This window comes from Chrysoperla carnea, chromosome 2 (assembly GCF_905475395.1).
Source record: "Chrysoperla carnea chromosome 2, inChrCarn1.1, whole genome shotgun sequence".
NCBI classification, from domain to species: Eukaryota; Metazoa; Arthropoda; class Insecta; order Neuroptera; family Chrysopidae; genus Chrysoperla; species Chrysoperla carnea.
Genome location: NC_058338.1, coordinates 36,845,384 through 36,858,552, shown reverse-complemented (window position 1 = coordinate 36,858,552; position 13,169 = coordinate 36,845,384). Strand labels below are relative to the sequence as shown.

The window sequence follows — 13,169 nt, the reverse complement described above, 5'->3', positions numbered from 1 at the left end:
TTGTAAAAATGTAAATCCAAATAATTTGCTTAAAATATTATTAAATATACCATTTTCACAAATGATTCTCGACTTTCGTATGTAAGTAGACTGCCTAATCCGGAAATTAATCCAACTACAAATTGTGCCTTTGTTGTTGCATTACAAATTTGAGTTAAACCATTTAGTATAATTCCAATTTTTGAACATTTTAATGCAAGCACACCTTCGTCAATAATCCAATCAATTGCTACAAGTAAAATAATTATTGATATTTGTATAGCGTCAATAAAAATTAAATGAGTAGAAATTTTGATAGGTTGTTGTAAAGATCGCGCCTAACAATATTTTTTTCTACAAAACCTCTCATAATCGAGGTTTCTCATTAATTTAAGTATTCAAATGGGTCTTTTTTCTTACAGTCTACCTTCTTACTATCTAAATATTTGATTGAATCTATTATTTTGAATACCTTTATAAAGGTAATCATCCATAAATTGTGCTAAATTTAGTTTTTGTTCTTCAGACCATCTCAATATATATGATTGAATTAAACTCTTAATGTCAACACTGTCTTCACTTAATGAAATAATTCCCATTCTTGATACAGTGGCTGGAGATGCGTGACTCAGATCATGTGTTTCAAATATAAAATTAACATTAGGCTGAAATTGTATTCGCCAACCAGATGGTAACGTTAATAAGCGATTATCATCCAATACTGAGTTAAGTGCTTCTATCCATTCTGGATCGATATCTCCATCACATACCATCCAACTCCAGACATCTGAGAATTGAAAAACTAGCTTGAGAATAATATTTGAAAATTTGATCGAAACTAACCATAGTAATAGTGTAGTGGCGCGGCGATTATTTGTGCGAAATACTAAGGTATAAGTACATTATTACGGGATAGTACTATGAGTTATCTTCAAGTTTTCTATTTAATGTTATCAGCAAAAATCAATAGTTTTCCCTAAAAACCACCTTTTCCAAAATTTAAAAAAAAAAACCCGCTCGTTCTGAGGCTAGTTAAACATTATACGATTAAATTATCAGAAATCAACAACTGCGAGAGGGCTTTTGTGAATATGAATGATATTTCACAATGAGACTTGACATAGCTAGTTATTAAGTTTATAAATTGTTACCTAATGGCTCGTTACAAGCCTGTAACGCGTACGATGTTAATACTCCACCAGTCCATTGTCGTGTTTCAGTATCGACTTTACCCAATAATTGATATCGACTCATTGCTTTCGGATTTACCACATACTCTTTAACAGTTTTCTTCATACTAGTTAATGCCTGTATTTAAAATGTTTAGATTTCAGATTTGTTTTCCTTTTTCATGAATTAAGGATTTAGTTCAGTTGTAGTCAACTTACGTGTAATAAAGCCTTACGAATAACACTTTTTCCAGAACTCGGAGGGCCCAGAATAACGACACCCATTCGTTGTTTAAGTTGTTCATACAATTCTATACATTTGGTAATCTAAAAAATATATGAATATTTGATTTTTTTTATAAACGCGAAACTTTGATAAAATTACAATCACAGGCTATCAATAATCGTGGCATCGCAATTATTAACCAGGTAGTTTTAGATTGGTAGATTTAAAAATTACAGGTTCTTTGAATTTCATGGAAAAATGTATCTATAAATACATTCGAGAAATTCTAAAGATTTTTATTCCTCTCTTCCAAAACTCTCCTTTGCTACGACCCGATTGTTACTTACTTGCTCATCATTAACTTGGAGTTTTAATTGTTGGAATGATTGAATTAATTGTAGTTTTAATTCATTATATGCATCATTATTGTGATGTTCCAATGGGAATACATCTTCAATAAGAATTTCAAACTTGATTCGATCAGTTGAGCTCAATTTTGATAACACATTCAATTTGATAGCTTCAACAATGCATGCCATTTCATCCAACAATGTTGATGATGCATTTGAATCTTTAGTTTTAGCCTTTGTTCGTTGACGAATATCACCGCATGTTTTTAGTACAGTTTTTAATGCTCGTAAACCCCAATCATAATGTTGTTTTTTTGGTAGAATATCACTGTTTAAAATAAGTTATGCATCTTATATAAGCCTTAAATATTATAATAAGTATTCGTATAGAACTATGCCAAAATGCACACTGGTTTAATTTTTACACATTTGGCGTCCGAATCATTTTTCTCCATTTTTTAACGCATCATAGATACTCCAGTCACTACATAGCGAAGATACCAGGTCTATTTGGTGTTAAAAAATTTGAGAGGTGTCGTCTCAAATGCCCCTTTCATCTGAGCCTGTCATTTCCAAAGCAAGATTCTCCGTAATTTACCGAATCAAAGAATGGCTACGACAAGCCCACCTTGACTACTGGGACTTTGCGCCAAGCGTGCTACAGGCCAAACTGTGTATGACCACAGCTAGGACTGTGCTCGTCTGAAACTTACTAGATCACAGTCGGGAAGGGTGGTGGGACTCTGTCGACTGAAGGACATTGTTGATTGAAATATTAACTTCCTAACATGGGGATTTCTGATGATCCCACTTGCAGAGGTTGGATGGAGGTTGACGCAACAACCATATACGTTATTTGCACTTGCAGAAATTTGCAGGGCGTCAGGTTCAGAATGACTATATTTTATTCCGAGTTCTCAGTTTAAAATATCTATGTTTGGACTTTGGGAGTTGTGGAAAAGGTGCCAGAAATGGATTGTGTGACTTACCACGACAATTGAAACAATTCACAAATTTTCTTTGATAAAACATCAGAATGTTGGTAGCCATCCACGAACAATAGTACACGTGCAATTTGAATTTGATCAGGGACAGTCATAACAACTGGTCTAAATAATTGTTTTAAATTATTTGGCAGTTTATTTCGAGCTCCATATCCAGCACCAGCTGGATTTAAAGTAACGAAAATAGCACAGTATGGATTAATTTCTACCTAAAATAATCATAATTTTTTATTGAATCTCTGAAGGCTGAAACAATTAAATTGTAATAATGAGGACGGGAATTCTAATGCATTGAATGTATTTTTAGCATAAATCGCAATACAAATAGAGAAAATATCGAATTACCTCAGAATCTTGGACAGTTATTGTTGTTGCTTTGTTTACAATTGCAGTTTGAATATTTTGAATTTGTGTTGAAACTGAACTTAATGTACCTTCATCCAAACGATTAAATTCATCAAAACATCCCCATGCACCACATCGAGCAAGCCCAACAAGTATACGTTCCATAGATTTTGCATCAATTCCCTGCAAAATAAATAGCGGTTTGAGCAACTTAGATAGATGTACCATAAATAGGCAAGACAGTTTCTAGTTTGACTCTATTTCATCTTACCTCATCACAATTGAATACTAATACTTGACGACCTAATAATCCACCAAGATCTTTAACTGATTCCGTTTTACCTGTTCCAGCAGGTCCATAAGGATTACCACCCAATCCAATACACATACCCTAAAGAAATCAAAGTTATTATTATTAATAAAAATTATTATTATTAAGGGTTTTATTTTCACAGCACGTGGCTAGACGAGTCTAAGTAGAGATATATCATATTTTGCAAGTTATTATGTATATCGCATTGTATATGAAATAATCTAATATCAAAAGCTTATGATTTTTCCAAAAATTTAGCTCGTTGAATCACACGCCGCGAAACAAAGACGATTCACATTTAAATTACCTGTGTTAGCGTGAGAAAGCATTTATCAGTTAAAGGTGTTTGTACCAATTTTCCTGCATTACCCAAATATTCAAATGAATACTCGAACTCGGCGACTCCCATGCAAACTTTAATGACACTTTTTTTATCTTCATAAAATCTTTAAAAAATAATTGTTTATATTAAGTTTTTGATTTTTTGTTTGTTCTTAGAGTTTGTACTAGGGGTCGAAAAAAATCCGGTATTTATAATAAATACCGATTTTTTATTTATTTATCCGGAACTAGACCTCACTTTTTACGTTCTATGCACGCTATAAAAATTTCAGCTTGATATCTCTTTTCGTTGTTGAGTTATCGGGTTCAAAGATAGACGGACAGGCAGACAGACAGACAACCGAAAATGGACTATTTAGGTGATTTTACGAATACGTTACACATAATTTGAGTCATTCGCCGGAGTGGCGGAATTGCTTACATCCTAGGCTAGATATCTATAGGACCCAAGTTCGAGAGCACCAGCTTCTGTGAAATTTTTTCGAATCTTTCTATTTGTTCAAATGGAAATCTTTGGTGGATTTTACCTCGGTTGTTTTTATAGTTATTCGAATAATATTTTTTCTACATGAATAATAAAAAAAAAAAATAAATGTTCCCTATTTTCTAACTAGTTCTTTAAATTAGAACCTAATGTAATTGAAAAATCCGTGCTTTAATAAAGATGGATTGTGCACATCTTCATCATCAAAGTTGTTATATACCTCCATATGCTGTTCTCATGGTTCTCATGGTCACTAAGGCAGTTTGTCCCATGATCAGTACAACAGCCATTACATTATTATTATTAGATAATAATTTAACAAACGTGATAAAAAGTATCGATTAGTTTTAATTTTTAATCATCGAATATTATTAATTGATTGACATTATTATTATTATTAATAATTTCACAGTTCGTGATAAAAATTATCGATTAGTTTTAATTTTTAATCATAGAATACTATTAAATGATAATTATCAATTAATATTATGATAATTGTATCGAGATTTTTATCAATGAAAATTATGACTTGATAATAATCAACGAACCCTGGTTTTCACTATATAAGTAATGCAAATAGTCGTAAATAATTTAATATTTATTTAATTATACCTTAATTGCTTAAACCAAAACCAATTTTGTAATTTTGTGACATTATTTTCAATTAACTCTGCAACGATAGCCAAATGATGAGTTAAATCCATTAACAAAGCTTTTAACTTTAATTCCAAAATATTGAATTCACTTTCATTTTCTGTTGTATTTAAATCCAAATTTGCATAATATTTTGATTGTTGCTAGAAAAAATTGTATTTTAAAAACTTTAAACTAACTATAGCTAGTAAGTCTATATAGATAAATAACTAAACGTTGTCTATTTTTATTATAACGTGTCCTTTATGTTGTACTGAAATACCTTTAAATCGTTGAATAAAGTGCGTAAACTATTTGTGACAATTGCTTCTTCGACTCGCTTTGTAAAATGAACGTTTGCAGATAAACACAGAATTTGTGATGGATATTTTAAAGGATCAGCGCCTGAAGTGTTGCTATTGTCTTTAGTTTCAAACAAACATTCATTGATTAGACTCTTCAAAGTGGATTGCATTTCGTTGACGAGTTCTTGAAGCCAATCCTAAATAAAATTTTTAATCAATTATATGATATATGATATATGATAAACAACTCTAAAATGCCTGTCACAAGCCTCAAAACTAAGAAGCCCGATTCACAAAGGTTTGGTGCCTGTGAATATGTCGCCGTAGTATTGTAATTTCCATCATATTGTAAATTAACTAGTAAAATTGTAAATTTTTTTAAAAAAAAAGGGTCATAAAATACTCCAATCGGTGCTAACTCCAGGCAGACCAACTAAATATAACGCAATGAGATTGATTTTCGTTAAAAGGTCTTTAGTCTCTGATAATAAAGGCGAATTCATAGTTATCATCAGTAGATGATAACAATGGCTGTGTAAATAGTTATCATCAGTAGAGGAAAGCTTTGAAGGAAATATTTAATGAAATTATGTTTTATATCCTTAAAGTATTTTTTATACCTCTACAGGTTTCATAATATTAATGCTGTTTTTAAGTGGTACAATTTCTCCATTTAATGATTTCATAGCTATAATACGTTTATCTTGAATATCTAGACCATCTTTAATTTCAACACTATGAATACCAGCGAATATCTTCTTTAAATGTAATTGGATAATATCTTCATGTGTAGATTGGCCCAATATTTCTAATAAATCATCATCAGATAAAAACAAAAATCTTGGAAATTTAGAACGTTTTTCCTGTAAAATAAACCAATCATAATGTTACGATTGCTACTCAGGTTATATTATTTAGCTAATGTAATAAATACTTATAAAATGTTTAAAAAACTGGGTCAAATGATTTCCAGAAGTCAAATGCTTATAGAAAAAGGATTTTGAAAGTTTGAAAAGTATATCTAATATTTGTTGTAAATACGAAGAAGAGGAGAATAAACAAATATCGCAGAGGCGTATTTTATGGCGGCCAAAGTCAGGGTCTCCGTATCCGTATTTGATTTGGCTTATTTTTCCGCCCAAGCGGCCCAAGTGTTTTCTGAATATTTTGATCCACTGATTTTCAGGGTAGAATGTCTAATGGAAGCAGCATCAATTGTTTATAAACAAATGTAAGTGGTTAGATAATTAAATAACGAGTATGGATAAATAGTTTAATTACGAATCAAAGACATTTTGAATTGAAGAGTAGATAGGGCAAAGTGATCCAGGAGCCCAAAACATTGAACTTATTTTTGGACACTTAGATCACTTGACCCACCAACTAATTAATAAATATATATTTAGTAGATATATTTATTGCAAAATGAAGGCCATATAATACGTCCTCTGTATTTGTTACGCGGAATTTTTCAAAATATCTTCTTTTTTAATAAAGCTAGCGAGTTGGTTAATCTCTCTTAAAGAGAAGATCTTAACAAGCAAGTATAATCTTAGACATGTAAATATCCTTGGGACAAAATAAATAATTAAAGCGAAGGGCAAGCGAGAAAAAAGTATCTGTTTACTTTATTCTAACTGTTAATAAATGAACCTTTTAATTAACCATATTTACTAATTTTTTTTACATAGACAGATTTTATTGTATAGAAAATAGTATATCACATACCTAGGGAGCAAGAGTACGGAATTTCTCAGATCTCATGTCTATTGTCAAAATAAAGGCAACATGAGATTTGAGACATTCTTTACTTTCTCCCGTGGTGTGTATACTATTTTTCTCCTCGATGGAGGCGGAAAGTGGCAACTTCATTTTGCACACTGGGCAGAAACTTGACACTTTCTGCACGGAGGTGAGAGAACATTTTTTTTTTTTTTGTATTTGAAGAATGTACGTAACTTATGACAAAAACAATTTTTTTTAAAAAATTTTGTCATAAACAAATGCGACTGCCACTTTTGAATATTCTGCCTTCAAAATATCTTCGAGTCAGCTGGTCAAAATACTAAGAAAACATTTAGGGAAACGAAAAAAGTTCCCTTGATAGCTCATGGAACTTCATATGTATATTTCATTTGTTTATCATTACTATTATTTTTGTTGTTTTTTTTTTTGAATGTTTTTGTAATAAAAAAATATTTACAAAATAAATAAATAGTAAATAAAACATTTTTTAATAACTGATATATAACTATTAATTACAAATGAAATACAGTTAGTCAGTCCTTCTTTTGGAAAGTTTATGCAAGCAACAGTAGTAAGCCTAGTAATTTAACAAGTTGCGACAGCCATATCGGTTAGAGGCGCAAATACCGGCGGCTGTGCATTTGTTTTTAACTTCTTCTCTACCTATTATCCCAAAGACGATTATTCAAAAAATGCCTATTAAATATTTACACAGATCTCTCCAAAAAATGTAGATCAGATTTATAGATATTAATAACAAACAAACTTATGGATTCACTTACGATCAAATAATTGTTTAAACTGGCTTGGCACCTATTTAATTGGTCCAAAAGCATATTCAATATTTTTTTTAAATCTGGAATACGTAATAATGCAGCTACTCTTGAATCTTGATTTATAGAATTGAAAATAGATCGAAATTCACGATCAATTCTTTGGAATCGTGCTTGTTCTTGGCGTAGTGTGCCTCTACTAAAAATAGGTTCCAAGTAGATCCACCTGTAAAAAAAAAATTTATCGATTTGCCAAAAAATAAATTGGAATTCTATTTTAGCTATCCATTTTTGCAAAAAAAATTAAAATAACAAGTGAAAACAAAGAATTGAGTTAATTGTTGAAATACCATGTATAGATAGATTTCGCAATTGTTTACGTCATGTGAGTAAAGAAAGATAGCCACTCTTAGATACCAATATAACTCGACTGTGGTGTAAACCACACTGAACTGATATTCTCATATGCCCCCTCACAGGTAAACAGTGACGTTTACGAACAAATGTTTCAAACAAAAGTTGTTTATTTTTATAAGGAAAATTTTTTTTTATATTTTTAACGGTTTAGACGATGGGTCCTACGGACCTTAGACTCAATTGACCTATTCGGCTTAATTGACCTATGCGCCTCCTTTTAGGTAAGTATAGAAGTATAAAATTATGTTAAAATTTGTAACAACGACTCCCAGTTCTACTATTTAATTTATTTTTGATAATTGACCTTGTTTTAACTAATTTTTAACAAATGATTAACTAAAAAATGTAAATAATTAAACGTGATTTAATTCAACTTGATTTAAAGTAATTAAACGTGATTATCAATATTAAATTATTAAACAATGTCGAAGAATCTGAAGAAAACAATCGCTAATGGTTTGAGTTGGTTCTTTGAAAAATGCACTTGTTAACTAAATATTTTGTGTTAATATTCTTACAAAGTGTGACAGGTGATGAAATAAAACTAATTAAGATGCAATTAATAATATTCGATTATTAACATTTGTTAATGTAATATATAGGTACTTCTACATTAATTAGGAAGCCTAGGATTATTGGCGGAAATAATGCTCTAGAATCTCAAGTACCATGGCACGCTCATATATTTATGTTTAATGAAAAAGGTGAAAAGTTTACATGTGGTGGTTCTTTAATTTCAAATAATGTGGTGTTAACAGCGGCCCATTGTATTATTGGGTATGTATTCAGTTATAGTCTAGTTAACAAGTTCAAATTAGTGAAATATTGAAATACTGGTCGTAAAAATACGTGTGATAGCTCGTTGGATGCGGAAAGATGTCTAAAAAAAATGTACCAGAAGCGTTTTTCAGCACATAAAAAATTGCAAAACTTATAAACAATTAAAGACGGAAAAAAAAATTTGGCAATATTTCATAAAACATTTCCACAAATTTGTTTTGTTCTAGATATAAATTTTATGAACTAATATTTGGTGAAGATGAATATGAAGAAATTGTGTTAGTTAATTCAAAGCAAGTTATTCCTCATCAAAATTATAGCACCACCACTTTTGAATATGATATTGGAATTATCAATCTTCCAATTTCCATTGATTTTTCAGGTAATCATACCTATTTCATATTATGAGTAAAAATTTAAGCTATTTACTCGTTATACTATACAGAAATGGATTTTCTGTATATAGTATAAATATATTATACTAAAAGAATTATACAAGATGTGAAGTGAAAACTTCTTTAGTCGACTTAGGCGACAAATAGGGCCGATATTTAATATTTTGCCTAGCGTCAGATAGATGGTTATAGATATTGAAAAAAAAAAAAAAAACTATAAGAAAAAGTTGCTTAGAATATTTTTTTATGACCATATACCGATTTTTATGACAATATTCGCAATTTTAATTTTTTCATTATTTTGGTCCACACTCATAATTATTACAATTTGATTGAAATATTTGAATACATAACACTATTAAATTATCTATTTGTCCAGTTTTTACAGAGCACATTGGATATGAAGCTAAAAAAAATTTATGCCTAGCACTTCTCTCACTAAATTCTTAAAAACGCCACTCCAAAGGACTGCCGTTATAATCATTCTTCTTGAAGTTAATTCAATAAGTTCACAAAGTTAATTTAGAATCTATTAATTTTAGATGATGTTCATGCTATCTCATTACCTTTACTTTCGGAAACACAAATGAATTATGCAAATAAATTTGCTATCACTTGTGGATGGGGTCGCACTTCATGTAAGTAATCAAATTAGTTGCTCATATGTAAGTAATCAAATTAGTCTGAGCTATTTGCTTCTTATTAAACAATCATAAAAATTTATTTTATATTCAATATTATAAATATTTTATTTATTGCAATTGTTTTGTAGCAAAAGCAAATTCAGAAAGTCATATTTTAAAAATATTAACAATGGAATTAGTTAATCATCAACAATGCCCTGTTTTGTACAAGACCAAAATATGTGCCATTGCTCATGGGAATGAGAATATTTGTAAGGTAAGAAAATAATGTAAGATATATAAATATCAAAGATAATAACTGAGAACTCTAGGATATTTTGAATTAAATTTCGATTTTGTCCCTAGATCTATTGCCTCTAGATCAATTTTACAACAGTCAAATTTTGTTGTGAAAAAAAAGGTGTGCTCCAAATTTTCAAACTTTTTTCAGTTTTTCATCTATTACGATAGTTTTCGAATATTTTGAAAATATTTCAAAGTATTTTCTAGAAAACTTCTTTTGTTTTTGTTGATTACGCGGAACCCACCTTTCGGTAAATAACTAGATGGTTTTAATTTTTCATTTAAAACAATGAGGGATCATTTTACTCTAAGGGATCATTATATAGCACTTTCCCCTATGTTTACCTATAATATAATGATTTCTGTAGGAAACCCTTTATTAAAATTCATTAAATTGATATTTGTGTTGATAGGGCGATAGTGGCGGATCATTAACATATTATGATGAAGATCGTGGTCCTGTTATTATTGGCGTTACTAGTGTGGTGATGAAACATTGTAAAGAAGGTTTACCAGCATTGTTTACGCGAGTGTCATTATTTCTTAATTGGATCAAACATCATTCTAATGTACAAATTTGTTAATAATAAATCGCTTTTTAAATAAAAAATGAATAAATTTGCATGTAAACTAAGAAAATTCCCTGTTAAAATCATCAATGTCAAAAACAAGTGAAAATAACAAATGACTGAGTGACGGTATATACGCAGTGTGGAATATCAGAAAATTTTTTCTCATTTTTTATAATCTACTACATGCTTTGAAACGAATTTCTAAACGAATAAATTACTCCCCAAAAATAGCCCCCTTTGACATCCGAGAGAGTGACTTGCCAGTAATAAAAATAAATAAATTAGATATTATTATATACATGTTTGTATGTATTATACATAAGTTGTCGAACTCTGTATTTTTCTAATACCATGAATTGCATAAAAATTAATAAAATTAATAAAGTTTATTAATCCATATTAATAAAATTGAAATGTTTATCTGTCTGTATGTTTTCACAAATTTCGAAACTTTCACAGGAAGGTTCAGTTTTCTTGTATTTATTTTGGGTAATTTTTTCCCTTTTAGCTATTGTTTGATTAGTGGGTGTGTAAACCGAAATATATCTACTGAAAAACGCATGCACAATTACAAAAATACATTGTTTCATTTCACAGTAACCCTAGATGAAATGCTATATAGTAAATCGCATTTTTGGGGTAAAGTCCGATTTTTGGTTACGATTAGGGTAGTTCAAAGTTTTTTAAATTTGAAAAAACGGGATGCTACCACTTGGGGGAAGGCCGCCATCTTGGTTTGAAGGGGTGAGTTTGTTTTTTTTTTTTTGCAATAACTATTACACTATTGATTTTAGCAAAAAAAGTGCCGGAAGCATTTTTGTAGAGAATAACATTTTTACAAAAAGGCCCCATGCTTTTTTTATGTTAGTCACATATTAGACAATCTACTGAAAAGTCAGTGCAAAATTTGAGTCAAATAATTTTATTTTCTGTGATTTAAGCATTTTCGGTGAAAGGAATGGAAAAAAAGTTTCAATGAAAATTATAGACAGCATAAAATTTGGAATTTCGTTGAGATTTTTTTCACTCGGAATTTCAATAGTCCTCTCATTGGAAGTTTTAGTAATATCTTCGGCATAATTTTGTATTGATAATAAAAAAAAGAACTTAGATGCGAAGTCACGGGGAACAGATAGTTAACAATATTTATAATGAAAAAAATCAATTAAGATAATTATATTACAATAATAAAAGTAAAGAAAAACTATTACATTATTATTAATCAATTTAAATAATATGGAACAGTTAATTAACAATTTGTTAATAAAAAAAATCAATTAAGATAATTATATTACAATAATAATAGTAAAGAACAAACAATTAAGTTATTATTAAACCAATTACAGAATATTTAATGAAATAAACGGAAATCATGAAGAAAAATTATGAAAATATTAAAACTGAAATAAGATATGTTTTATTTTTATGTTTATTATTTGGTTTATTACCAAAATGTTTAATACAACGTTCAATTTTAAAAAAAATTTATTTTATTTATCAAATTATAATAATGATTATATTATTTATTATTTATAGTTATGTTGGAAGTGTAGAAAAATGGATAGTTTTCAATTCAGTAACACCATTTATAACACAATTTTTAAGTGTATTTCAAACCAGTCTTAAAATGATTTTCATATACGTGCAATTTTTATTTATCTTAATAAGCGAAAAATATATTACAAAATTATTAAATTTGTTAAATAATCAATATAATTTAAATAAAAATAAAAATAAATGTATAATTTGGAAACAATTATTTACAATTTGTTTTTTAATGTTAATAGTAATTTATGGTAATATAGTTCATCATATTTTGGATTATAACTTTAAAAAATTGCTAATTATCAATCAATTACCATATATAATTGAAAATATTTATGTTTTATTTATTTATTTAATAATAGATATATTAAATATTCAGCTAAAATTATTTCATACTAATATAAAAAATAATTATTATAAGAAAATTAACAATATAAAGAAATTATTTAAAATTTATGATGAATTTTTTAATATTTTAAAATTAATTGAGAATATATTTTTAATAATTCTAATATATTGCGTTGCATGGGATACCGTCGCAGTTGAAGATTCATTGACATATGTGATCAACTATTTTTTATATGAACCATATTATCCAATGATGAAATTTGGGATCGTATACGTTGGATTATGGACTTTTTTCAGACTATACATGAATTTTTATTTCATGACAACTTGTGTAACCACATACCGGCAGGTAAATGAATATTGTTGGATTGTCGTTTAAAAAAAAAAAAAACGTTTTTCAGCAACTTTCTGCTCAGACAAACATTTTCTCAGATTGGATAAACAATAGGCTAAATAGGCTAAGCAATTTGTTCGTAGAGGAATCACTTTGAGGCCTCTGGCACCTTGAGTATAACTC

The 13,169-nt window shown here is 29.1% G+C and overlaps 2 protein-coding genes across 2 annotated transcripts in view; one reads left to right on the top strand and one right to left on the bottom strand.

The window, feature by feature from the left end:
• Window positions 1-13,169, bottom strand: part of LOC123292661 (cytoplasmic dynein 2 heavy chain 1) — a 52,933-nt gene that overhangs the window by 27,274 nt on the left and 12,490 nt on the right. Inside the window, exons 21-33 of the mRNA XM_044873373.1 lie at window positions 7,679-7,895; window positions 5,771-6,013; window positions 5,158-5,347; window positions 4,825-4,966; window positions 3,694-3,832; window positions 3,345-3,464; window positions 3,074-3,256; window positions 2,714-2,937; window positions 1,722-2,052; window positions 1,368-1,475; window positions 1,131-1,287; window positions 452-766; window positions 51-229 (exon numbers count right to left, since the gene is read on the bottom strand). Coding sequence (XP_044729308.1) covers window positions 51-229; window positions 452-766; window positions 1,131-1,287; window positions 1,368-1,475; window positions 1,722-2,052; window positions 2,714-2,937; window positions 3,074-3,256; window positions 3,345-3,464; window positions 3,694-3,832; window positions 4,825-4,966; window positions 5,158-5,347; window positions 5,771-6,013; window positions 7,679-7,895 — 2,548 coding nt within the window. The remainder of the gene's footprint in view (window positions 1-50; window positions 230-451; window positions 767-1,130; window positions 1,288-1,367; window positions 1,476-1,721; window positions 2,053-2,713; window positions 2,938-3,073; window positions 3,257-3,344; window positions 3,465-3,693; window positions 3,833-4,824; window positions 4,967-5,157; window positions 5,348-5,770; window positions 6,014-7,678; window positions 7,896-13,169) is intronic.
• LOC123294289 (brachyurin-like) lies at window positions 8,494-10,989 on the top strand. Its single transcript, XM_044875420.1, has 6 exons — window positions 8,494-8,616; window positions 8,689-8,863; window positions 9,094-9,248; window positions 9,804-9,899; window positions 10,034-10,161; window positions 10,601-10,989. The coding sequence occupies exons 1-6, from the start codon at window positions 8,565-8,567 to the stop codon at window positions 10,769-10,771; spliced, it is 777 nt and encodes a 258-aa protein (XP_044731355.1). The 5' UTR covers window positions 8,494-8,564; the 3' UTR covers window positions 10,772-10,989.

Coding starts and splice junctions, on each gene's coding strand:
- LOC123294289 (XM_044875420.1), top strand. CDS start 8,565: ATGCACTTGTTAACTAAATATTTTGTGTTAATATTCTTACAAAGTGTG. Junction 8,617..8,688: donor ATTCTTACAAAGTGTGACAG/GTGATGAAATAA, acceptor TGTAATATATAG/GTACTTCTACATTAATTAGG. Junction 9,249..9,803: donor AATTTCCATTGATTTTTCAG/GTAATCATACCT, acceptor TATTAATTTTAG/ATGATGTTCATGCTATCTCA.